General features: G+C 33.3%; 1 protein-coding gene across 4 annotated transcripts in view; it reads right to left on the bottom strand.

Annotated features, from left to right (window-relative positions):
• CACNA2D1 (calcium voltage-gated channel auxiliary subunit alpha2delta 1) overlaps positions 1 to 27531 on the bottom strand; it is a 503324-nt gene that overhangs the window by 32902 nt on the left and 442891 nt on the right. The window contains exons 17-24 of one of the 4 annotated variants that reach the window (XM_025380146.1): positions 27001 to 27075; positions 26654 to 26728; positions 18323 to 18394; positions 16013 to 16084; positions 12634 to 12695; positions 6080 to 6156; positions 4731 to 4751; positions 3984 to 4044 (exon numbers count right to left, since the gene is read on the bottom strand). In XM_025380146.1, the coding sequence (XP_025235931.1) occupies positions 3984 to 4044; positions 4731 to 4751; positions 6080 to 6156; positions 12634 to 12695; positions 16013 to 16084; positions 18323 to 18394; positions 26654 to 26728; positions 27001 to 27075 (515 nt within the window). The remainder of the gene's footprint in view (positions 1 to 3983; positions 4045 to 4730; positions 4752 to 6079; positions 6157 to 12633; positions 12696 to 16012; positions 16085 to 18322; positions 18395 to 26653; positions 26729 to 27000; positions 27076 to 27531) is intronic. The other 3 variants (XM_025380147.1, XM_025380148.1, XM_025380149.1) reach the window with 3 other exon arrangements.

Below are 27531 nucleotides of genomic sequence, written 5' to 3'. Positions count from 1 at the left end.
GACAAATTTCTAATGCATGTGGGGCTTAAAACCTAGATGACTTGTTGATAGGTACAGAAACCACTACAGTACATGTATACCTACGTAACAAATCTGCACATTGTGCACATGTATCCCAGAACTTAAAATTTTTAAAAAAGTGCATATGCATATATATACACACACTGTTCACAACAGCACATATATATAATTTATATATATTATATATAATATATATTGCATATATGTTATATATTTATATATATTATATATGTATAATCAAGCACATAAAGGGCTTAACATATGTTAACTGAAGTGGACATTCATTGGCTTGTCCCACATGCCAAATACTCTTCCTTCTCAAGTATATTCTTCTCCCCTAAACACGTAAGTAAATTCCAGTTTTCTAGTCAGCTGTATTGATATCATTCAGCTATAAAAAAGTACTGATACGTGCTACAACATGGATGAACCTTGAAAACATCATGCTACATGAGATAAGGCAGATGCAAATGGTCACGTATTATATTGTTCCATTTATACGATGTGTCTAGAACAAGCATATAGCTGTAAGAGATAGAAAATAGATTAGTGTTTGCGTGGGTCTGGGGAGGGTTGGAGGAAGGATGGGTAGGTAACAGTTAAGGTCAGAGAATTAATTTCTCTTTATAGTGATGAAAATGTTCTAAAATTAACTCTAGTGATAGTTGTACATATATGTAAATATATTTTAAAACTTTGAATTGTTAAAAAAAAATGTGAAATGTGACACTGACTACAGAAATTGTTCCTACACTAATACCTGCTGGATTAAACAAAATCCATTGCCTATGAATTAGGAATTAGAATTGAATACTTTATGTATCTGGATTCTACCCTAGTTTCCACTTTGTCTTATAGTGAAGCTGAGAAAACCAACATGCATAATCTGTTACTTAATAACTGGGAGAGACAAGGGAAGAAACTGTAGAGAACAATACAGACCTGAGATGGAGAGTCTTGCCAACATAGCAGGCCTAATTTAATCCCTTCTTAAATTTTTTGTTATGTTAATATTCTGCGGGACCTGGTTTTTTTCCTAGCTAATGTTCTCCTTAATACTGAGAAAATTCTTTCTAGTTAAAGTGGGTTAAAGTTGCTCTCACTAATTCAAAGTAACTTGAAATTAATTAAGTGACTTGCGTCCAAAAACTACTAATAAGATTGCAGGTATTATTAGTGATACAATTTTTAAGAATATTCTTTATATGTTTACAGATTCTCCAGTCACCAGGTATTTATACAGCACCTACTGTGTGCCAGCAATGGATTCAATGTACTGAATGTTACATTGAATGTAAGTGAATGTTAAGTCAAATAGACAGTCATGGTCTGTTGAAGAAAGTAAATAAAATGTGGCCAGTGCTCCCCAAGAGAAATTGAGAATTCTATGAAGCAGGAAGGATGCGTACACCAGTGAAGAAAGGAAAGAAATCCCCACATCAAGGAACTTTTAAGTTTGGATTTCGGAGGGAGTGGGATGCATATATATGTGTGTGTAGCCCAAAAGGGAAGAAAGGAGGTAAAACCGAAACAAAGCAAAAGAAAAAAAAAAAAAAAAAAAAAAAGGAAGGAAGAAAGAAGAAACAAAGAAAAGAAAACAGTGCATTTAGGAACTGAAAGAGGTTAGTATGGCTGAAATTTAGAGTAGAGGTAGGGAAACTTTCCCTGACAGGGCCATGGAGCAAGTGATTTAGGCTTTTGTGGCCCATAAAGTCTATGCCACAACTACTCAACCCTGTGTTTGTAGAGAAAGCAGCCAAAGACATTCCAGAAACAAATAAGCATCACTGTGCTCCAATAAAACTTTATGTTTAAAATTGATAGCTGATCTACAGGATGTAGATGGTCCCCGGTTTAGAGTGTGAGGGACCACACTGGTACACCAGGACATGGTGGAAGAGCATTTGAAAGCTATAATATAAAGCACAGATAATCATAAAGATAATATAGAACCACTGGCCTGTATTTAGAAGATGAGAAAAATGATTTTTCTTTTCACATTTTAGAAACTCTCTCTGGTTACAGAGACAGCATTAAGAAATATGGGGTAAATATGAAAGTAAGGAGATCAAGTAAGAGGCAAATGTAGTAGTTTAGATGAGAGAAGGCAGAGGCCTGGATTAGGGCAGAGGCAGCTGAGATTAACAGATATACTTGATACTCATAAGACAGAATGGGCAAGACGTGGTGATTGATTAGAAGTGAGACACAAGAGAAAGGAAGCAGGGAAGGACAACTAACAGGTTTCAAGATTGCTCATTTGGGAGGATGGCATTTTCTCCTCTGAGGCAATACAGGTAGAACTTTCCAAAGGAAACAATTATTTATAAGATGCTAAATCTGAAGCACATTGAAGAGATATTCTTGTCTGGTTTCCATGAGATATGAATGTCTCATGTTGAAATATATAAAGTCTGAAAATAGATACAATATAGAATTCAATAACTTAATGAAATATTAATGAAACACATATGTCTTTGTCTCTAGATGTTTATGGCCATCATATAGCTTTGGGAGTTATGAACCTAACCTGTAGGCAGGGAACAGATGGGTGGCTTGTGGTCTGAATGCAGTTTCAGATAAAAAGGGAGCCTGGGCTAGCACCCTTTGTAGCCCTCTCATATGAGTGATCAGCAGAAGAAATGAAACCCATGAAAGAGACAGTGAATATGCATCCAGAGAGGGAGTAAGAAAATCAGAATAGTGTGTCATCAAGCAAGAGAAAGCATGGAGTGTCAAAGGACATCACAATCACCAGTGTCACACACTAAAGGACATTCAAGCAAGATAAGTTTCTCAAGGATAGGGGCACTCACAAAGCCAAGAATATGCTTTGTTAACACAGATTTCTCAAAAAACCCATATTCCCTATGATAAAGTAGAAACAGAATCCAGAAATATCCTTTTGCAGGAATTAAAAGGTAACTCAGAACAATTTATATGCATCTTTGGGTTTTTGGAGTAATTTAAGAAAAGTGAAAAAATAATAATCCAAGCTTCTATGTAAATTGTTCCCAGATTAATGGGAATTATATTTGAATATTATATGTGTCTGCCATGGAGTAGGAGTCAAAAACTGAGGAAAGAAAGTAAAATAAAGAACATCCTTCGATTATTGAATAGTTTCAAATAATTACAGAAAATCAAGATGGGGAAAAAGATGTACATGTGTGATAAAGAAGGGGGATTATATGAGAGAGAAGTAAACTTGGGTAGGAAGAAATGAGGTGCATCTAAAACACTATGTAAAGCAATGCCACTGTTAACAATTTCTCCCAGACAGTTGAATTAGACCATTAAAAAAATCCATTATTATGTTCATTCTATCCATACGTGTAAAGATACACATAAATATTGGTACATATATGTGTATTTATATATGTATATTTGTGTGTGTGTGTGTATATATATATTCACAGGTGCAAATACACAATTTTCTATTATTGTTGGATGCACTGGTTGTTCTACAAGAGCAAAGCCTATATCCATCTTATTCCCATTGTATCCCAGAGTCTACATTGCTTAGTAATTGACTTTTTTTTTTTGAGATGGAATCTCGCTCTGTTGCCAGGCAAGAGTGAGGTGGCACGATCTCGGCTCACTGCAACCTCCGCCTCCTGGGTTCAAGTCATTCTCCTGCCTCAGCCTCCCAAGTAGCTGGGACTACAGGCACGTGCCACCACGCCCAGCTAATTTTTGTATTTTTAGTGGAGATGGGGCTTCACCATGTTGGCCAGATGGTCTTGATCTTTTGACCTTGTGAGCCGCCAGCCTCGGCCTCCCGTATTTGAATGAGTAAAGAAATGAATAAATAAGATTTTGTTTCAGTTTTAAAGTAATTATTTCCTTTGATTCCATAATGTGATATGGAATTAATCCAGAGCAGTCTTGACCCAATTCTGAACTATTGCTGAAGGCCTAGCTACTGATACAAGATGTATCAAAAATACAACAAAACCAACCTTGGTGCTATGAATGTATAGCCAGATTCTTCAAAATGATCTGGCTTCAGGGTTTCCGAATCTGCAAAGAAAATGTTACAGGATTAGATAGATAATTCAGAGTATATATCCAGAGATTCTATAATAATAATAAGGCATGAGAAAGATTATCTAATAAGAAAAATTGAAAATAGAGTACTTACATCCTAAAATTGAAACATATCAATGAATATAAATGTCCTCAATGCTTCCCAATATAATAACATTATAATATAGATTAATTTCATAACATGGATCCCCACAGTTATTTTAAAGAAAATACGATGTCTATAATTTTCTGATCTAACCCTACTATAACCAAATATCTTTTAAAAAGTGATTGATGTGAATGTTATGCCAGAGGTATTTTAAAGACCAATTATTTATATAAACAGTTTACCATATTATGATACAGAAAACAATGTTAAAAAACTCATTAATGCCTTTAGTGAATTAATAACATTCCTCATATTAGGTATGAATTAGTAAGCGGAAGGCTACACAACAAAACTCCTTAAGTCCAAGAAAAAACTTGAGTGTGAACCAGGTTGCATATGAAAATACAGCATATTCTTTCTACCATTTTTTTGCTGCTAAGTTTTGAGTGATCATGAAGGAAAATTTAGTAAATGAGAAGCACAGAGGATAATATCCAATAGGAAGGAAAATATCAGTGGAAATGTCAAGTGTACAAAACAGAAAGAAATTGAGCAACAAGAAAATACTTGCCCTTCATTTTGCCCTTTTTTGCTGTGAAAATCCATCAGAAAGAGAAAGCAGGGAAACAAAAAAAAAAGAGGGTAAAGCAAAGGGGGTCACAAACAATATTTTATTCAATGACTTTCTTGAATAAAAATATTGTGCATAGATCAAAGGTTCATTTATGTACAGCTGTAGTCTGGGGGAAAAAAGACATATTTTGAAGACTGGATAGTATGTCCTGTCAATTATTACTAGATTACCCTCTCTGTACTGTGGTTATTTCAAGGGTCTGTTTTGCAAAGTGATTAATGCAGGTGTAATACCAATGACGTCAGGCTATAAACATAATATAAACATAAGCATTTACCAATAAAAAACTCACTAGTTATCCCCTTATTTATCAATTGAAGAACTAGCTCATGCAGAATTGCTGGTTGTGAAAAGACCATCATATCTATCAATCAAGTGAAAGTGGAAATATAAATGTACTATGTATAATACACTATGAACACCAGGCCTGCTGAGGGCAAAAAAGAACTGACAGAGAAATGAAAGAAACTGTAGCTTACTTTAAGATCAGATGTAAAACATATATGTATATTTTTGGTATTGTTTTGTTTTTTACTTCATCCTCACAGAAAAATTTAAGGTTGTTAGCAATAATTGGCAACGTGCAACGGATATGATGGTCATTTTACTTTACAAAATCTAGTCACCCAAAACAAAATAAACAATAACTTGAAGTATGCACTAGTATTAATTACTCTACATTCCAAATGAGGCTTAAAAAAATTAATCCATTTGCATTACTGAGACATTAATTTGGATTACGAAAAGAAAGTTAATTGCCAAACCAAAGCCAAAGACCAGTGCAATTTAATTTATTCAAAGTAGAAGAAGTAGAAGATGTGAAGCACAATATTATTCTGGCCAAATGCAAAATAAATAAATAAATAAATAAATAAGTAACCAGAAAGAAATAAAAGGAAAGAAAAGGAAAAGCTTTACTAGCACAGTGCCATGAGAGTAGAGACTATGTTGATAAGTAGCATGTGAAACATTTTGCTCCAGCTAGCAGACCCTTAAAACGACAGCAACAGGACACAGCACTGCAATGATTCTATGAGCACATAGCAAGGCAGGGAAGGGCGGTGGGGACTGCCAGTGAGACTGGAGTACCTGCTCATATTCTATCCATGTAGAATATTTCTTGTTCCTTGCATGTTTGGAATGGGTTAGAATCATTGCTGTAGATTTGGTAATAACACCTACTAAAATATTTAATAAGCCTTGGGTATTCCAAAATCTAGACGTATTTAAACATCTGGTAGTAAGAGATAACAAATGGACCCTGAAGTCACTTTCACAGTACTTACATCTGGCCTGAGTTATTGTCTCTTCTAGTTTGGCTTTTATATAGTAAAAACTGTAGGTTGGTAATACCAAGGCCAAACTGCAATAGAAACAAGAGAAGCATAAACACAAACAAACAAAAATGAAACATAACTTAAAAAAAAAGACACATCAAGTTCATGGGAAAATCGAAAGATCTTCCTCATGGGAAGGAAAAGACATATTATTTTCACAAGAAAATGCATTCAGCAAATACAGTACTTAATTTTGGTCTTGCCATCCAGAGTCATGTAGCTGTCTACATTGTAGGAAATCAGAAGAGACAAGTGGAAAATAAGCTCCTGAATGAACCCACAAATGAGGCAAGGAAGGAATGTCATGTTCCCCTACTATACTTCCAGAAAATTATATTAAAGTACTTTGAATTTTAACAAAAAATTGAAGAACATTAGGGGTATTTTTAAACAAAGTAAATATATAATATCATTTAGATATACTTCCTTAATGTATTATATATCATGTTAAAGTGCTTTCTATAAGATGGACATACTATTAAAATACAAATGGAAGAGTTCCTATTATCATTACCTTATTTTTTTCTTTTCTTTTCTTTTTTTTTTTTTGGAGACAAGGTCTTACTCTATCCCCCAGGCTGGAGTGCAGTGGTTTCAATCATGGCTCATCACAGCCTCAATCCCCTGGGCTCGATCGATCCTCCCACCTCAGCCCCCGAAATAGCTGGGACCATAGTCACATGCCACCACGCCCAGCTAATGTTTGTATTTTAGTAGAGACAGGGTTTACACTATGTTGCCCAGGCAATCTGCCTGTCTCAGACTCCCAAAGTGTTGGGGTTACAGGCATGAGCCACCACACCTGGCCATTATCATTACTATTGAACAATGCATAAAGTCATCTAAAATATATTCTTTTGAGGGATAAATACCTACTAAAACTCTAATCCTTGGGCAAGTTCTCTAGTGTCTACTCATAGGCAAATTCAGATTCCTTTACTGCACTAATAGAAATTGTCTGCTCAGCTCATTAGTTCATACCCAACAGTAAAACTAAGTCATAGTATTTATTTCAAGTTTATTTACTGTGGCTATTCCACATTATTTGGAAGTTTGTTATTAGGTGCAACAGGAACTGTATCTTGAGTTTGGTAGTTAACAAGAGCCATGGCACTACTCTAGTCTTATGGTGGATGTCCAAAGCAGAGGAGAGTTCCGGTGAAAATCTTAGGCCAAATTCAGAATGTTTTAGACACAATGAATGTCAGACAAGCCGGCCATCAAAACTTGTCTTAATGACTGCCCAAAATAAAAAGCTGTTAGGCAGGTATCTTACTTATTTTGAAATTGCCAATTAATAATAAAATAATAAAATACATATCAGAATTGTTAAAGGATTTCAGAATTTTATGCACTTTCCAGTAACACAGCTGCATATGTGTAATTCTCCTACTCTCACGCTAATACTCAAATGTAGGATATAACTATTCCATATCCACATGTGCTATGGAGCCACATGATCTTTGCTATGCTTTGAATATAGAAGGAAACTTGTGAACAGCGGGTTTATGTTACCTTTAAAATGCCCAATCTAACTACTTTCCAAAAGCAATACTTGTTTAATGTAACCCACTTGGTCACCTTCGGCATCCACTTTTAATAGCTAGCCCAAATTTTAGTGATGTGCAGGGAAAGGTGTGCGGATCTAGGCTTTTGAGTATTTCTAGGCATGTGTAGATCCTTTAATTAATTAATTTTTAATAATTTCAGCTTTTAGATTTAGGGATGTGTAGATCTTTTGAATCACTTAAGCCTCATGTAGCCCCAGTTTTGGGAATGGCTATCCCAATGTCATTATGTATTTTTATAGACAATATAGAACAGGGAAAACCATGAAATTTCAAAATTTCATTCTTATGACTATAAATATTAAAATTTCACTCTCTGAAAAGGAAAAAAACTCAAGGGTTTATTTGCTAAAATTTAATGATATAATAAAGATAGCAAAATGAATGGATGCTTGTTACCTCTAATTCCCAAACCTTTCTCAGTCATTAAGTAATTCACAGACATTCCTTATGGGAAAAGGTCAGGGAAATAAAATGTTATATAGATTTAATGAAAATTTCTATATTCACTTTATAGGTAACTTCCTTTAAGTGCAGGCAGAGATTAAAATTAAAATAAGTAGTGCAATCACTCTGACAGCAAGATGACCTTTCCTGATTCACTTGCCATTTACAAAATGTACAGCAGAATTACTGAGCACTGAAGATTGTCTCCTACAAATTCTTCTCAAGGGAAATTAGGGCATTTTTATTGCCCCATCAGCATTTATTGCTAAGAGAAACTTCTAATTAAAACCGATAACGTTATATCATACAACTGCTAAAGTGTCACTCTATAAGCTTGGGTTACATCTAATATACCATAAATATAGTATGGAAACCCATGAGGAAGAAAATAGAAGTCTTAAAATTGGCATATCTACTATGTGTTTTGTTGGCCTGTAAGTCTTTGGTTGTTATGAATAGCTATAATCCGTTCTATAGAAAAACATAGCTATACTTAATTATATCCATCTCAAGCCAAGTTAATTTTTCAACATATAGCCAGATAAGATCTTTATCAACATTCCTAGTCAATGGTGCTGTCATATACAATGTTTGCTGTCTCTGTCCCTACAAAACTGATAGACCAAGACTGCTTTATTTCCTTCTAGAGATTAAAGTTTAATAAAGCAAGTGGCCACCAGATGAATGGTATAGCCCAGGCAGTGTTTTGTGACTGACAGAAACATGGTTAACTGAGTTAAGTGGACTATAACACATTTATCAACTCATTTATCTCCATAAAAGTAAATTATTCTCTAAAAAAAGAAAGCATCCTATTAAAATAATTGATTACATTTCAAAATACAGTACTTGGATCAAGACTTAAGAAGAGAGAAATCACCAGATGAAAATTTTGTATCTCATTCATGAAATAAAAATATATCATGTTTTTTTCCTTCAACTTAGATGCAATATTTTGTTCTAAATCATTGTTTGTGAATTTGTACAGTGATTCAGAAAAGTATTTCCAATGGAAATAGATTTAATCTGGCCCAAAGTTGGAGACTTGGAAAGCGAATGTGTGAGGAAAACATGCAAAGGTGGGCAAGTTGGGGCCTTGTCAGAGAACAGTTGTATGTATAGTGATGGAAGTGACAGAAACGACAGGACAGATACATTGGGCTAGAAATGTGTGAAGGGACTACCAGACTTGGAAGTTCAAATTAAACTTCGATGAAAATGGAAGGAGATGAAAGTTTTGTCAACAAGGAGTGATATGAACTTGAGAAAAGAACATTAACCTGCCTGCACTGTGTATTATCACTCAGTGTATGAGGAAAAGAGGTTGAGTGTAGAGGCCATTCACGAGACACATAAAACACCCCAAACGTGTCCTTATAACTGTGGGAGGGCCAGCTATCACATTGTAAGGGTCAAAAGAATCCAGTTTTTCTCAGAATTAGTTCGTCTAAGCAACAGGGGCACAGAACACATTCTCATACAATTCCTTGATACTCTGTTTTATCATAAAATCATCTCTCAAGAGACAGACCTTTAAGACTTCCTCTCTTTTTGCACCTTTTGACAAGTTAATCTAAAAATTGAAAGGTGGCAATAATCAAGGAAGGGGGAGGAAAAAGAGTAACTTGTGTATACACATGAAGATTATACATGTATAAAGAAATGCCTAGAAATTAGAGATAGGAATCAGTTGATGGAAAAAAGTAAAATAATTAAAACAGCCATTCTGGTGTTTTGCAATATGCTCTTTTCTTCTACGTCTATTCTACATGCAATCCTAGGAATACTAAAGGAGACAGGTTCCTATGATAATAACATAGGCTCCCATAAAAGGTTATGCGTATGTTCTGGGGACTTGGTTTGATTTTTATTAGGAGAGAAATCGTTGAGTCCATCACAGCCTACATATTAGTTGTATATTAATATGTAGTTAAAGAGATTTCTGTACTTAAATATTGTAATGGAAGTTCAGCACACCATTATATAAATTTGAAAAGATGAGACAGATCGAAAATTTCTTCAATTGGAAAATTCTTCCATTTCTCCCAATTGAAATTCTTCAATTCTGTAAATATTTCTAGAGTGCCAACTATGTGCCACTGTCATACAAGCTGATGATTCAGAAGTAAATAAAGCAGGGAACAATCCCTGCCCTCTTGGAACTCACTAGTGAGAGAACAGATGATAATCAGTAGACATAAGTTTATATATGCTTCGTGTGTGTGTGCGTGATGTTAAATGTCAATAAGGCTTATGGAGAATATGAAGTGCAAGAGGGAGATAGAGTGTGGAGAAGCATTATACATTTTAAATAAGATTGTTGGAGAAGGCCTTTCTGAAGAGATGAAAAGTAAGTAAAGATGGGAAGATGAGGGAATGAGCATGTGACTGGGAAAAGTAATTCCAGGCAGAAGTAATTTCATATACAAAAGTTCTGAGGCAGATGGGTGCCAGTGTTTATGTTGTTTTGTAAAAAGGACAATGTGGCTTAACCAGGTACTGTTCAGTGGAGAACCTGGAAGATAAATTCACAGAGCTGATGGTGAGTGAGGTCAAATGGTTTAAGCCACTGATGGCCTTGCCAGACTTCGGGTGTCAGACTGAATGAGATAGCAAATTTACTGGTGAGAGTTGAGTAGAGAAATGAAACAGTCTACTCAAGGGTTAAGAACCTTCTTGTGATTGTGTTGAGAACAGAAATAAAGATAGAAGATGGAGACACAGATGCAAGTAGTTATTACTCTAATAGTGGGAGTTCTTTCTGACCACTTCTATTTTACTCTGTGAAATGGAAAACAAATTCATCACCCGAGCGAAAATGATGAGAATGTACTACAGGTTTGGAGAGTGAAGTGATCAAGAGTCATCTACGAGCATCCTAAAATTACAGGATTATGGAGACTGCTAGCCATCAGTAAGGCCCACTTCAGGTTAGAGGTCATGAATTTTAGGTGATATATCAGCTAGTGAGTATTTTACTTCAGCCACTTTTAGCTGTATGGGTACAGTGTGGTATGGCTAATAATTTGAATGTAACCAGGACTAGTATTTTGCCAAATTGCTGTTTGCCAAACTCAACCATGATGAAAGGAGTTGGTGGTGTGCGCAAGACAGTGAAAGACCCAAGGAATTTCTGCTAAATAAAGAAGGGCACAAGGACACGAAGAGAGCAAGGCAGCAAAAAGGAAGAAGGGATTGATGGATTTCATGTCTTGAGTCAAGGATTACTGCTAGTAGCAGGAGAGGATGGAAAGTTAAAATGTGGTAACCTGAGAGTTGGATGAAAAATTCTCATGTAAAGACTATGAAGACATTGCAGACTTGACACTGTAAGAGCTGCAAAATATGATTTTGGAGTCAGTGGCTAAGGTAGGGGGATGACAAGATCATTAGAGGAGAGGAGGCCAAAAGTAAGACAGCCCAGGTAGTAGAAACATCATCTATGTCAATGCTACTTAAAGTGTTTTCCATGGACCTAGCCAATTTACAAACTGTCTATTACCAGCCCATGATAGCAAAATACAGAAATTGGGAGGAAGTATTCAGAAAATTTTATAGCAATCTAACAGACTAATTTTATATCTGTGAAATCTAATAGTAAAAATTTTGAGCTTACGTTTTTTCCTTTTAAAGTTTATTTTATTAAACAATTTTTATTTTTCTTTACACCAGTGTAGGTATGGCATCATTTGAAAAACAGTGAAATATGTGAATGTAGGAGAGTGACAATGAGCCAGGAGCTGAAATCTTTATAGGAATGAGAGGGACATGATTGTTAAGAAGGAGGAATAGTAGGTGGTGTGGTATGGTGGCATGAGATTCAAAGATGGAAATTTTAGAAAGGAAAAAAAAATAATAATGAGTAATGAGGACACACTCATATCACCCTCAGTATTCTGAAGACTTCAGAGGAATTAGTGAGCTCAGAGGAGAGTTACAGCAAGAAAGTGAAGGAAGTGTTGAGCAAGTGTTAAAGAATGGAGAATTACCAATAGATTACTAACTTTTAGGCTGTCCAACTTTCCAAAGCCCAGCCAATAAGAGGAATCAGAATATTATAGAACTGATACTCATGGAGGTAAATTATATCAACTAAACATTTTATATCAGATACTACAATGATGACATAAGCTTTATATTTGAGGTTAGTTTTCAACTCAAATGTGTGTATGTGTGTAATGTAAACTAAACAACAACTAAAAGAGGAAGTCAGTGGAGTGAACCCTACATATCATTATGGGTATTTGTCAACATTTCTCAAGTAAAAATACAAAATATATAGATTTATATCACATACATTTTCATTTGTCAATTTTGTATTACTAGATTTTTTCCATCTTTTCCATTTTAAAAATTAGTCTATAAGTTTACTATGTTTTCATTTTGGAAACTCTTCTATTGAAAATCACATGAAAATTCACTTATGAAAATGCAGACTTAATATTAATCCATTGGAATACACAATACACATAGAATGCAGTTAATTACCTGTAATCTGTGCCATTGACAGGTGTCCATGTGTATGTCCTGTTTCCTTTGTCAATATATCTCTAGAAAGAAGTTTGATGTGGTTATTATCATGGTTATTATCACTACATTTTGTATGAATATATACGAAAAGTAAAGCAGTAGAATTTACTTATAAATTTTGCAGTCATTTAATACTCATCTTTACAAAGGTATGATCTATTTTATTCTACGTTTATTTATTCTATGTGTGTCTAGCAAAATTTTTGACAGAAATAAATATAAGTGCAAAATCATAATAGTTTATGCCAAATTATCTTCAAAACATTGAAAACAGTATTTCCTGAAAACCAAATTTTAATAATGAAACAGGACTATGAAGTATTTAGACAAGGCTCAGATATGTCCATACTAAAGTATGTTTAAGAGTAACAGGCAACATCAGGACATTAACGCAGTGTGTCTAGATCCAAGTGTGTGATTAGCATATGACTGTTTTTATGAAGCCACTATTATAGCATTATTATGGTATCATAAGAGGCTATTCAGTATCACTGAAGGTTAGGAAAACACCTAAATCCACCAGGGAAAGAAAATACAGAGCTAAAGAAGTTCATGCATGGCTATATCTTTTATACATGCACTTTTCCATTACGTATAGCGATGACATATATGTAATTTTTAATTTGCTTAGTTATTTTTGAGTTTCATCATTCTCACCAAAACAGTAACATGTACTGAAGTATTTCTTGGTATAAGGCACCATGCTAAGCACCTTAAAGTCATTCTGTCACTTGATCCAACCCCTGGAGTATATACTTTTATATCCCGCAATATATTGATAAAGAAATAAGTGTTAAAGAGGAGGTAAGGTACTTAAGTTGGCAAAATGTATAATGCCAAATTCATGTTTATAACAACTACACAATGTATGTGTGCGTGTGTGTCTGTGTGTGAGCATGTGTGGGTGTATGTGTAGCAGATGGGGGGAGGGGGAACAGGGTTGGTGAAGAGGGCTTAGTATTATTAAAAGAATTAGAAGAAACAATGCTTATATATTTGTTACTACTCATATACGCATAAACAAAGAGGGCAAGCAAGTGTTGGTCTGCAAGTTATAAATAAAATACGGTATCAGAAAATAGTATCAGAGCAGAGAAATAAAAATACAAGTTTTTTCAATATCAGTAGCAGAAATTATAATCTGGTTCAGTCTTCAATTTGTAATGAAATAATCATTACAAATCATTGAAACAGACAACTTTAAACATTATTACTATCTAATATTTTAGTCAAGAAATCTATTTTTCAACTGCTTTCAAAGTTTGGAAATATTCTCAGATTAGCTTCTTAAGGAAGTCGTTATTCAGTAAGTTTATCCTTACTAAATTCTGCCATCTTTCTGTAAATTTTCTGCATGAAATAGAACAAATGCATTCTAGTTTTAGCCCAAGCATATAGTTATAAAGGACTGTTGATGGAATATGTGTAATAAATACAAACTATTTTCAGATTCCAACAAAACAGATTCACTTGGGCATAAATTAAATTGAAAAGCTCTAATTCTATTTTAAACTTATTTCAGTAGTAACACTAAAATCCATAAAAATACAGTATCATAAGGGTTAGCATATATGTATTAAACATTTGATTATTCATATAATTTCTCATTTATTCCATACACTTACAATTTTTATAGAGTAGTAAGACTCATGAAAGACATGACTATGAAAAAAATGTTTACAAATTAATTTCAGACAGGTTTTGGTGAAAAATATTCAATAAATCAGGTGTAAAGAGAGGTTCTGTGGGAAACATTTCCTAGGTGAGGAATTTCAAATTACTTCCAACTCATTATGCCAAACATTGTGAAATGTGTTAACACTGGAGATTCCCAGCTCATCAATACGGAAAATGGTACAAGAAAGGTTATATAATTCCTACAACCACCACAAAAATGAACTTCAAAGTTAATAACTAACCTAAGCCTGTGGAATTCAGCTACTTTGGCTAAACCGCATAACACTATAATGTGAAGGTTACTATCACATCCTAAATATCTCTGCCAAATCCCTTACATAGACCATTTAGAAAGAGCTTTTGAAAGATATCACCTAAAAATTAGAGTAATATGTATGCACAGAGTTGTAATTGTTTTGATTGTCTATAAAATAGTGAATAGTGATAAAAATTATAGTCACTCATAGAGTAAATAATAACTTTTCTTGAAATACCAACATACATAGAAATCTGGAGTACAAGGCAACATAGTAATTGAAGATTAGCAGTTATATCTATTTACAATAGTGTGTTCATGACAGACATTTTAAAATTCTAAGATAGGAAAACATAGTCTTTAGCTGAATATTTGTCAAAAAAAGTTATTTGCAGTAAATTGAAGGGGGAAAAATATCAATGGAAGTTAACAGAAAATTACTTTGTAAGCTGTAAAAAGAATGTGCAAAAGTCTAAGTAAATAGATTTGAAGTTGCAACAAAGACTGAAATGTAAATATACCTCCCTTTGTGTTCTGTAATAGGGACTCATAATGATATTAAAATGAGAAAGGCCATGTGCTAATGAAGGATCATATTCAGATCCTAGCTCACCTTCCACCTAGGGAAGGATCTGATGAGGAATTTCAGAGAAATGTCATCCATCTAAAAAGGATGAGCTTGTGAGGAAAAGGATATAGGTTATACAAAAAAGCTTAAATTACATTTCCAGGCTCAAAAGCTTCTGAGACCTATATTTTTCAAATACTCAAATGTATAAATGTCTGTATGTACTCCACATCTGACTGATAATAGACATACTCCAATGTGATAATAGACATAAATCAATTATTTGTGGGGGTAGTTGTGTTATCACAGGATTTAATTTCAGACGTAAGTGCTGGGAAATTTTAAAGTGTGTAACTAGTAAATGAAGATAAATCAAGCCAGAAACAAGTAAACAAAAAGCTAAAAATACAAAATAATTAATATATGGAACTCAATAATTAGAACATCCACCTAGACAAATCATATAAAACACATAGCTATTAAATATTAACTTCAATTTTGCAACATTGGCATGGTGTAAAACAACATGGCAAAATTATATTGTGCATTCTATTTCTCATAAAATATATGTAAAATATAATTTCAAGAATATACTGTTAATGTATAAGAAAACATCAAGAAACCTAAAGCAATAGTGTTTTATAAAAAGAAAAAAGAGTTAAAAATATATCTTAGTGAAAATATCCCTCCAGCTAAGAAGTGCTTTAAAAAAGAAAAATTGTTTCCTAGAGGTATCCATTTTATAATAGTGGATTAATAGAAAAAAGGACAAATTACCAATATCAAATTTTCTTGATATAATTTTTATTTAAGAATAAGCTAGAATCAATTCTTACCTCATCTTGAGATTTAACCAGAGTTCTGAATGTTTTTTCTCCACTTTCCCCATCAATCATCTTATTTCGAATCTAAGAGTAAATGAAACAACTACTTTATTCTAGAAACAAAGCTGACCTGCCAAAGTATGACTGTTAACATGGTAGTTTTTTAAGTTCTTTACTTCATGTAGAACAAATAAAATAAAAATAGGGAGTTAGTTTTACCAATATCTGCAGTTGTTCTCTGGGAATTTTTTTAAGTTACCATATTATAGTCATTTTACACTGTTTTAAAATTTAAATAAAACATCCTTCATGAAATATTTTCAATCTGTTGGTAGTTTTTGAAACATAATTAATAAAATGAATGGTCAATTATGTTACGGCTGGCCACAGTGGAGTGGAAAGTAGTCACTGAGACACAGAAATGTATATATACAAAATTACATATAACATAGAATGCTTCAAATTTCTGCCTTACACAATCAGTTTCATGTGAGAAAAGATTTTTTAAGAGGACTCTTTATACTTTTTTGTTAGTAATTCTTATATCTGGAGTACAAAAAAAATCTAAATAAAGGATAGAGAAAACTATAAACACCTATTTGGATTTCAGATAAGAGAGTTGAGTCTCCTTCAGTAGAATACTCCAAATCCTTAAAAATGCAAGGTTGGCCAGGTGCGGTGGCTCGCTCCTGTAATCCCAGCACTTTGGGAGGCCGAGTCAGGCAAATTGCCTGAGGTTGAGACTTTGAGACCAGCCTGGCCAGCATGATGAAACCCCGTTTCTACTAAAAATACAAAAATTAGCCAGGCATGGTGGCAGGCGCCTGTAATCCCAGCTACTCAGGAAGCTGAGGCAGGAGAATGGCGTGAACCCAGGAGGTGGACGTTGCAGTGAGCCGAGATTGCGCCATTGCACTCCAGCCTAGGTGACACAGCAAGACTCTATCTCAAAAAAAAAAAAAAAAAAAAGTGCAAGGTCACGTTATCCACTAAATATTCCAGTCTACTGGCAATTCTCAGAAGTTTCCTCAACTTATTTTTTATAACTCAACCAGTGATTTACATTTGGCTTCAGGCAACTGCAAATAATAAGTAAACAAACTTGGTGTGATTAAAGGAATAATCTGAAGAATATACGAATGTGTGATGTATCTAATTTCAAATAATTGGGTCTGAAAGGAAGGAGTAGATAACAGCTTCTAATGTAAGTTGAGTGTGCACTTATGAAAAGCTCAAAAATAATAAAGACTTTACTATGAACCAGGTCTTTTGCTAAGTCCTTTCTATATATTATTTCATTTGATGACTATTACTAATTGATTTAGAAGAAACTGAGGCTTGGAGAATATAAATAAGATCATTTTGGTCACTCAGTGGAGTGACAGCCCAGACACCAAGCTTATCCCTATTACTTTATCCTACTTTATTATGTCTAGTACTTTACAACAAACATTATTAATCACCTAAACACCCTAACACGAGGCCACAGTCTAGGGTAATTAAAGTAAATTAAATTCTATTGTTCTACAATTAAAATACACTATAACAAGTTATAAAAGAAATATGATGGCCTTTGCAAAGGAGTTAATCCATCTGGAAAAATCCTAAAAATCTGGAATCTGGAATGCAAGAGCCAAGTTCTGCTACTTATTAGCTGAAGAACTGTAGAGAAACTATTTAACTTCTCTGTACCTCAGATGTAACATCAGTACAACAGATATTATAGTGTGAAACAATAGCAACACCAATTTCCAAGCCTCTTGAGAATCCATGACTAACATATATCATATACTTAATGTTATTTATTATTTATTTTATTTTTCTTATTAATACTCTCATTATTATGGAAGACTCTCTCAGAGGAGGAAATAATGTAATTTTGCTTTTGAAATAAAATAGATTGCTGAGTAAAATGTATTAAGGCAAACATGGCAGCTTCTCTCACACTACTCCTTATGTGTTTGGGTGGTTGGATTCCTTCCAAGTCTTTTTTCAATACTATAGCAACATCCTCCATCTCTATGAGTTTTACTGACGTCTACAAGATAAATTTGTATTAGAAAAGTGAAAATATGTCTACCTTTAGAAAGAGAAAGAACACTAAGGTCAAATCCAACTTAAACATTCATACCTTTTCATATGATCTTTTGGATAGGAAAACCCAGGATCTAGAAAATTTTAATGACACAGAACATTCATCTTTGTGTACACAGTATCTAACAGACAAGCTAACACATTGTAGCTGTTCAACAGATACCTGTAGAAGGAGTGCACAGCAACATCTGACCTGAGGAATTGTTTAGTCTTACTGATTCCACTCACCTCCACTTTAATATCATTCTCTAATTCTGCATCAAGGAAATCCAATGTTACTGGCTCCTGAGATTTGGGATTCTACACAGAAAACAATAATAATTAGGTACACATAACATTATACAATGATGCTGTGTATAAAACAATTCAGTGGGTATTTATGAAATTAATTGTGCAAAAATTACTTACCTAGGATACAATAACTATCTAAAGGTATCTTCTTTCATTCATATATATATATATATATATAAATAAAATATATATAGCTTACATATATAAAAGCTAGAGATTGAGCTTTCAGTGCAGGCAATCTTAATTAATAACCAAGTGAAGAGAGTCTCATTTTGAGTGGTGTATTTGATACTGCATTTCTAATCACAAGCTCTTTGGGCACACTACTTTTGAAGAATCATTCACAACTTTCTTTTCATTAATTAGCATGGGAAAGGGGCAAAATATAGCCATTTGGATAACTTATTTGGCCATAAAACAATGGCAACATGTAGGCATACTTTTAAAATTTGTAAAAAATAAAAATAAAAAAATAAATGTGTATGATAAAATGTTTTAAAATTATGTTTACATTTGCCAAGTAAAACATTCTATTGGACCTGTTCTTCCTTCTGAAAGTGTATAAAGAAAAGGTGCAAGTGTGCTTCATATATTTCAATCTAATAAATTTTATATTTTAATAATTCAAATGACATCAGAATGCGTAAGATAAACTTGTGGTTGTCATAAAGATTTTAAGATTAGCTATTATAATTAAAGTCTTACTAGGATAATAACCCCTGGGTTCACTGAATACTATTTCCTATTGCTTCTTCTTGCTGGTATATAATAATAAATAAATAACACTGGGGAATAAGATAAATTCTTATTTATCGATATCATTATATAAAATGATACTGTTAGTCTGGCAAATTTACCTCATATTTTCTCAATTGCAAAATGAAGATTCATTGAACTATTTGATAAACAAAATACAGTTAATTCCTCTATAACTTCCTAAGTAATATAACATGTCATACTAAAACTTTAAAGCTTACTAGACCAATAAAATCATAATAGGTATATGTAATTTATAATTGCAAAATTTTATAAATTGAATTTTTAATTTTTATTAAAATATTACCTAAATCTGATAACTAGATACCAGTAACAAATGCAAACTATGCTGGATTAGTGCAAAGGTCATTCAAACTTTAATAATATAAGCCTCACAGGCTCTTTCAAAAGATATTCGGATCATCACTGTTTTAAGCACTGTTTTAGGAAGAAACTGACCAAGACAGTTGCAATAAGTAAAAATGTACTAAAATGAAGCATATCTTATCAAGATGCTGAATGACATAGTATACATGGCAAATATTTACTGACAAAAATGCCTTCTTTCTTCAAAGAGTAATTCCACCTAAAGATGAAAATTTTTTATTGCTATGGTTTTTGATAAATGAACATTCTTAAAGGCAAATTTTAAAAAACAGCCATGTCTGGCACTGTAATTGAAAAAATATTCACTGCTTAAGTAGTCTATTGCTATCATCAGAAGATTCTAGAATACTGAAAATAAGTATTAAATTTTTCAAAGGTGAAAATGCTGACCAGTATTGGTAAGCTACTGATGACATCTTACTGCCTGAAAAGGAAATACTCATTTGAAATGTAGTGTATTTTAAAAGAAGAAAAAAAAAGCCAATGTTGAAAATCCTTCTAATTTCTTTGTTTAAAAAATGAAACCTAGGAAGTCCCTAACAAAAGGATACTCTAAAGTTTACAATATTATTCAGCATTGCTCATTTAATGTCCCATGAAATAAACCGTCTTCACACAAACACCGTATCAGCATTAAAATTTTAACAAACTCACTGCAAAACAAAGTCAAAATAATGAAAATAATAAAAAGTAAACAGAAATAAGAGTATTTATCTTACATGCAATGGATAATGCATAGCATGACCAGACCCAAACAGCATGCATGGAGGAGGCATTATCAGGAAGAATTGGCAATATGAAGATCATGTCCCAATCCAGCATACAAAGACACAGAGAAGAAAATGAAATCATAAAAGAAAAATCTCAATGCATAACTTGTACTTTTAAAATAGCAATCTAGCTGACCATTTTTTTTAAAGATCCATCAAGGGCATGGTGACTACAAAATTCAAAAGCGTAATGTTTCAATAAGAAAGCACCAAGAGAGGCTGAAGAACTGGAAAATAGTCTCGCATACCCATTATTTTTGTTTGATATTTAAAATACCTAGTATTTCTCATTTGCAAAATGTGGATATCAATGGAAATAACTACCATACCATTTGTGGAAACGGAAGAATGCAAAGTTAACAAATTTTAAATTGAAATAATTACTAGATAGTATTACAAATGATACTTAGTTCAAAAATATCCTTCAAATTGAGGAGTCTTGTGTGGTTGCTAGTTTGCCATTTAGAGTTTTCTTAGAATGAAAACAAAAATAAAACAAACCATTTTCAGGTTGTTTATTTTTTAATTATATTGTTAAGAGTTACATGCAATATTTGAGGTTGCTGCAAAAACAAAAATTCACTAAAATGCACATGACTGCAAACGTATAAGATAATACATAAAAAGAAACATGCAAGGATAGTAACAAAATAATTTACTATATCAAGAAAGGCATAAACATAATTTTAAACTTTATAGGAAATTATGAAAGATATGAAGACTTTCATATGCAACAATATGAAATTCAATTTGTTCTAAAATTCTAGCACTGGAAGGGAGTTAAAGCTTCTCAACTAGTTCAGTGGCTCTGCACTTTAGAACTCCATGGGGAGCTTTAAAAATTTACTATTTAGAGGCCGGGCACGGTGGCTCATGCTTGTAATCCCAGCACTTTGGCAGGCCGAGGCGGGTGGATCACGAAGTCGAGAGATTGAGACCGTCCTGGACAAGGTAATGAAACCCCGTCTCTACTAAAAATACAAAAATTAGCTGGGCATGGTGGCCAGAAGCTGTAATCCCAGCTACTTGGGAGGCTGAGGCAGGAGAATCATATGAACCCGGGAGGCAGAGGTTGCAGTAAGCTGAGATCATGCCACTGCACTCCAGCCTAGCGACACAGTGAGACTCATCTCAGAAAAAAAATTAAATAAAATAAACGAAACAAAACAAAAACGATTTAGAGGCCTGGTGCCATCACTGCCAAATTAAATCAGAATTTTCAGAGGATGGGGCAGGGAACTGACATGCATATTTAATTTCCTAGGTGAATATACTGTGTAGGATGGAAACTAGTGACTAGTTCAATTCTCCTGCTTTTCAGATGAAGAAATTGAAGCACTACAGGATTTAGTGGAGTGCTCAAGAACAGTGTTGGCTATTAGAACCAAACTAGCACTCAGTTCTACTACTTCATAGCTTATCCATCTCTTCTTAATGACATATTATCTCTTCGTTTTAATGTCACTCACTTTTTTATGTATTTATTCATTTTTTTTTTTTTTTTGAGATGGGTCTCGCTCTGTCACCCAGCCCGGAGGCAGTGGCACAATATTGGCTCACCGCAACCTCTACCTCCCGGTCCAAGCGATTCCCTGCCTCAGCTTCTCGAGTAGCTGGGACTACTGGCATGTGCCACCATGCCTAACTAATTTCTTTTGTATTTTTTTATTTTTATGTTTTAAGTAGAGACAGGGTTTCACTATGTTGGCCAGGCTGGTCTTGAACTGCTGACCTTGTGATCCGCCCTCCTCAGCCTCCCACAGTGCTGAGATTACAGGCGTAAGCCACCGTGGTTGGCCTTAATGTCACCAACTTTTTTAAAGAAATGGTAGGCTTACCTATAAAATCTTAAATAATGTTGAACATCCTTTGAAATTCTGAAATTCTCTTGCTAAGCTGTGGGAAGTATCCTTTTATGCTGATTATTAATAGTTTTACTGTGCATATAGAAATATTGCATACATATGATAACGGAAGTTTTGTTGCCAAAAGGAAAAGCTTTTGCAATGAGTTTGCCAGGTAATAAAATTCACTACTTATTTGCACTTTGGTACATTTTTAATTAGCTAAGGGAAATTTCTTTAATGTCTAACCCCAAATTACACTTTTTAGAAGCTTTGGCTTAAAATCTGTGGCTTATGGCAACTGTCACATAGGAATTGTATTTTATTTCCACTTAGAAGTAAATTTACAAGCAAATTGTTAGGATCACATGAATTTGACATTAATTTTATAATTTTAATAACAAATTTATTTTTAGAAGCCATCTCTTTATGATTTCTCTGATTATTAACCTGATTCCATAATTGATTTTGCAATCTTTAGTTAGCCAATACATACCCTCTACCATTATTAATAACATTTTTGCTCTGGTTTATTAAGAAATGATGCTCATCTCCATTTCATGCTCTAGAAGCTTGATGTCAGGAAAGGCAGCTTTAATTATATAAGCTTTAAACAGAAGCTTAATCTCAACTCGGATTTAGCAAATTTGAAAGCACTGTTAAATCTACCTTCATTCACCGTTACCTGGACATTGGGTCTCCTTTTTCTTAAATTAACTGTTGGTATACCTACACCAATAGGCTGAAGCAACAGAAAAATGGTAATTCATCATACTACATATCAACATAGGTAGGGGTTCTATCCTATAATCAATTTTCCTCAGATATTTCCTTGATTGGAAAAAGGTCTAAATGATAGACTTAGAATTCAAAGTATTTGGTAGGTATGGAGTTCATGAGTCAATAAAATAAAAATTTAAAAATATCTTCAACGAATAAAAACTGTTACATGAATAGTCATTTTTAAGAAAAATGACTATTATTTTTCTTTTTCTAGAAAAGTACATATTTGGGAAGTGGGGAAAAAGGTTGTTTGTCTCAGATTAGTTTTCCATCGATTTGACCAAAAAAAGAAAAAAAAAAAAAGAAAAAGTAACAATTGTTAGAATTTACACGACCCAAATATAAATACTTTTAATGTCCATCCCTCGATTTATATGTTGAAATCCTCATCCCCAGAGATGACGGTATCCAAAGGCTTTTGGGAGGTGATTAGGTCCTGGTTGGTGGGTCCCTCCTGAATGGGATTGGTGCCCTTATAAAAGAGGCCCTAGAGAGAGACGTCTCACCCCTTCTCCTCCGTGTGAGGTTAGAGTGAGAAGATGGCTGTGAATAGGGAGGCAAACCCTCACAGAACACCAATCTGTCCAAGCCTTCATCTTGTACTTCCCAGTTTTCAGAACTGTGAGTTACTAAATTCTGTTTATAAGCCACCCAGTCTATGGTATTTTGTTATAGCAGCCTGAATGAACTAAGAAAATTATATGATATTAAAAAGTTTTAATGTTTAATATTTGTGCCTTTGTTTTCTGAAGTGATACCAAATGTTCTATCTGTGGAACTAATGGAGAATGTAACCATAACAGTGTAGATTTATTTTAAATATTAACTTCTCAAACATAGATTATGCACAATTTCCTATACAATACATATTTCTTAGAATTGAACAAAATGAGGTATCTAACTAAGTAGACCTAACCTGGTTATTTCAATGACACAAAATGGAAGAAAGTTAAAATGCTTTTTGTAATAAAGCAGAATATATAATTCAACACATGTCAAAATGTGGTCATGCTGGTAAAAGTACAAGCTTAGAAAATGTTATGAGTCCTTAAAAATTAAATATGTGAAAAGTCCGTAGCTATTTTATTTAATGATATTCTGGGGGCTTTTAAAGAATACTCATCTACAAAAAAACCTTCACTGAAATATTTTTAATTAAGGTTCCCATATCAGGAGGAAAACACAGGCATTGATCAAAAAATACTTGCATAACATTAGACTTTCACCTTGTTAAATAATAATGGCTGCTATAGATAAGCATTATTTTTCTTCACTTGTATTAATGAATTTCTGATAAAATAATTAAGATTAATTTTGTTAGTATACTGTCACCATACGTTCCTTTGTATTTGCGTATTTCTAAAGCAATTATCTTATGCTATGTCATCCTTTTATGAGGTCTTGTATCAATTTGTATAGCGTCCTCCTTTAGCCACAAAACGGAAATCATAATATTTACTGAGTTAATGATGAGAATTCACAAGCATATTTAATTCACAAGCATGAACTTCAGAAATAAAGAATAAACTGATATTCAGAATAATTTCTTTTTCATGGTGTTCTGAAATAGTATTTTTGGAGATGTCTTTCTGTTACATATTAATATTTGCTTTAGTAAAATCCAAATATAAAGATATGAAAAGCTAATTTATAATATGGAAGAAAAATATCAGTTGGGCTTTAATGAAGTTGCTAAAGAATTTGTTTTCTCTGTACTATTATAAATTTTAGTGAATTATTTACAAATATAGGTTAATGTCATTCAAATAGTAATATTTTCTACATAAATATTGGTTATTAGTGGAATGTAGAAAAGAAAAAAACTTCAAATTATTACTTCTCTTTGACTATGAAAACCACCTAAACTGTTACAGCCATTAGATGGTAGATTTATACATATATATCTCTCCATCATATATGCATTATTGTCCTTATTCTTCTTTTTGTCTATGATATATTTTAGTTCCTTTGGGTGAGGGTTAAGGTTTATAATTATAAAACTAGAGATCCTTCACACCCACCCTTCATCACATTACACTTTTTTTTTTTTTTTTTTGAGACGGAGTTTCGCTCTTGTTGCCCAGGCTGGAGTGCAATGGAGTGGTCTCGGCTCACTGCAACCTTCGCCTCCCAGGTTCAAGAGATTCCCCTGACTTAGCCTCCTGAGTAGCTGGGATTACAGGCAAGCACTGCCACGCCCGGCTAATTTTGTATTTTTAGTACAGACAGGGTTTCACCATGTTGGCCAGGCTGGTCTCGAACTCCTGCCCTCAGGTGATCCACCTGCCTCGGCCTCCCAAAGTGCTGGGATTATAAGTGGGAGCCACCGCACCCAGCCCACGTTACACTTTTATTACTTTTGAATTACTTTAGTTAGGGGAAATTTAATTGAAAATACACTGTATATACAAAGCCCAAACAATAATACTGCAAAATTATAAAAAAAAAATTAAGATATAAAAAGATAAGTTTTCAAGCTATAGCAAAATCATAGGATGATTAGCCAAACATAAATTACTCTTTTAAGAGGAATTTAACAGGTTATGCTTTTAAAGAGCTGTGGTAGTTTAATAATAATATGAAAAAGTACTTATGCAACATTTATATTAAAATAACACATTTAGCATAACTAGGGTGATCAACAGCTACATGTGATACAAGTAATTATATGATGAATTTGATATGGAAATAAGTTCCAAAGTCAGATAAATTAAAGTAGACATCAGTTATAAAATGTAATATTATTTAATGTATTAAAATAGATAATTAATGTATTACATTTAATGTAGTTTTGCATTCAATATCAATAGTTCTCTTATGGATCTGAACAATATTTAAATGACACAACTGTGTGTATGTTCACACACTTGTGGTATATTCTAATATATGGCTAACATTACATATCCATGACTCGGGAGAAAGAAGTAGTATGCATAAGTCTGCATGGTTTAAAGGATCTTCAATATTATCTTCAAAGTTAAGCAATAACTAAACAGATGCTTCTAAGGTTACAATTATAAGACTTTGATTAATTTTATGTCTAAATAAATTTTGCTATTAATGCCCTGTGAAGCAGTTCATGAAGAGTGAAATGAGTTGTACAAGATAATTGATGAAAATATCTTGAGAAAATAGGCATAAAAATTAAGATAATATGGTTCATCGATGGCATTTTATCTCTTTCAGATTAACTTGCTGATTAATAAATATTTCCCATTTCTGAAGCCCATCTCATGAATTTTACTTATTCAATCTCTTACATCTCTTTACAGGCCTGTCCTAAAGTAAAAGGAAAACCATTCTGGGAGATGGAAAGCAGAGTTAATTACTAGAAGAGAAGGGCAATAGAAAATGTGACCTGGACATAGACGAACATTACTAATATTTATCAGGTTCAAACTCATGTCTGGAGCAATATCCTTTATTATCTTACAGCCTTAAAATCAAAGTCAGAAGTGGGATGCATGAAATTGAGGCTCAGTGGGTGATAATGGCTGTCTTTGAGATAAAAATACTAGTGCAGCTAAATTGGTAACAGAAAATGAAAACTGCTTTCACTCTTTCATATATTATGATGTGTTGTCTTGTCATCTAAGAAGAGAGCCACATTACAGACTGTACTTTGATATTTAGTGTTATATAGTAAATTTTAAAACAACAATCCTATTAAGAACATTAGTCATTAATTCTACAAAACACTAACCAGTGTAAACAAATTATATACCGACCTTTGGCTGAAGATTTGGATGTAATAAAACATAACCATTAGGATCGATTGCAAAGTAATACCCATTGGGGCATAGCTGGAAAAGAAAAAATATAAGCTTAGATATGCCTGAGTCACAATTAGAAATCTATATTCTTTTAAATACATAATGTATTAAATACACATTTTATAGTATGTTGAAAGATAACATGGAATCATTTTATTTTAGAGATGCTTTTAACCATGTAGTTCCTTTGCTAAGATAACTGCCCATAATTTTTGAGAATTACCTAAGTGCTTTGTGGCCAAGCTAAATTAGTACAGAGTTCTAAACTAGAAAGGGTATCAAAAGAGCAAATTTCATCTTACTGTAAAACGTGGTGTCAGTCTTTTAATATCTTCCAAAGACACATCTACCCCCATCACACCAAGAATCAGCTGGTTCTATAATAAGAGAGCAAAAATGGCATTTTATATCAAAAATTTACATATTTTTACACAATTATCATATGCTCATATTTTGCTGGCATTATGGTTATATTCCATATTAGTTTAAATGTATATATAGAGTGAAGCATTCTTACTGTCAATGTACAAGGATTCTCAGCTTTGTTTCCTACAACTTTATCATCATTATCATTTACCTTAGCAAAGAAAATCTAGATAATTGAGGCTAAAATATATAAAAGATAAATAAAAATGTTTGACACTTCTTGTACCCTTTTCTTCTAATATTTATTTTCACTGCTATCGTACAGTCAGCGCTTATCGCTGTGTGTCTATGTATGTGAGTATAGACTGACTTTATGGTTTACTATAATTAAGAAGCCACAAGAATGTCCAGCTTAAAGATTAGACAATATAGAATAAGAACACATTGGATTTTTGCTGCAGATAGTT

The sequence above is a fragment of the Theropithecus gelada genome, chromosome 3 (assembly GCF_003255815.1).
Source record: "Theropithecus gelada isolate Dixy chromosome 3, Tgel_1.0, whole genome shotgun sequence".
Taxonomy (NCBI): Eukaryota; Metazoa; Chordata; class Mammalia; order Primates; family Cercopithecidae; genus Theropithecus; species Theropithecus gelada.
This window is presented reverse-complemented; position numbering and strand designations above follow the sequence as displayed.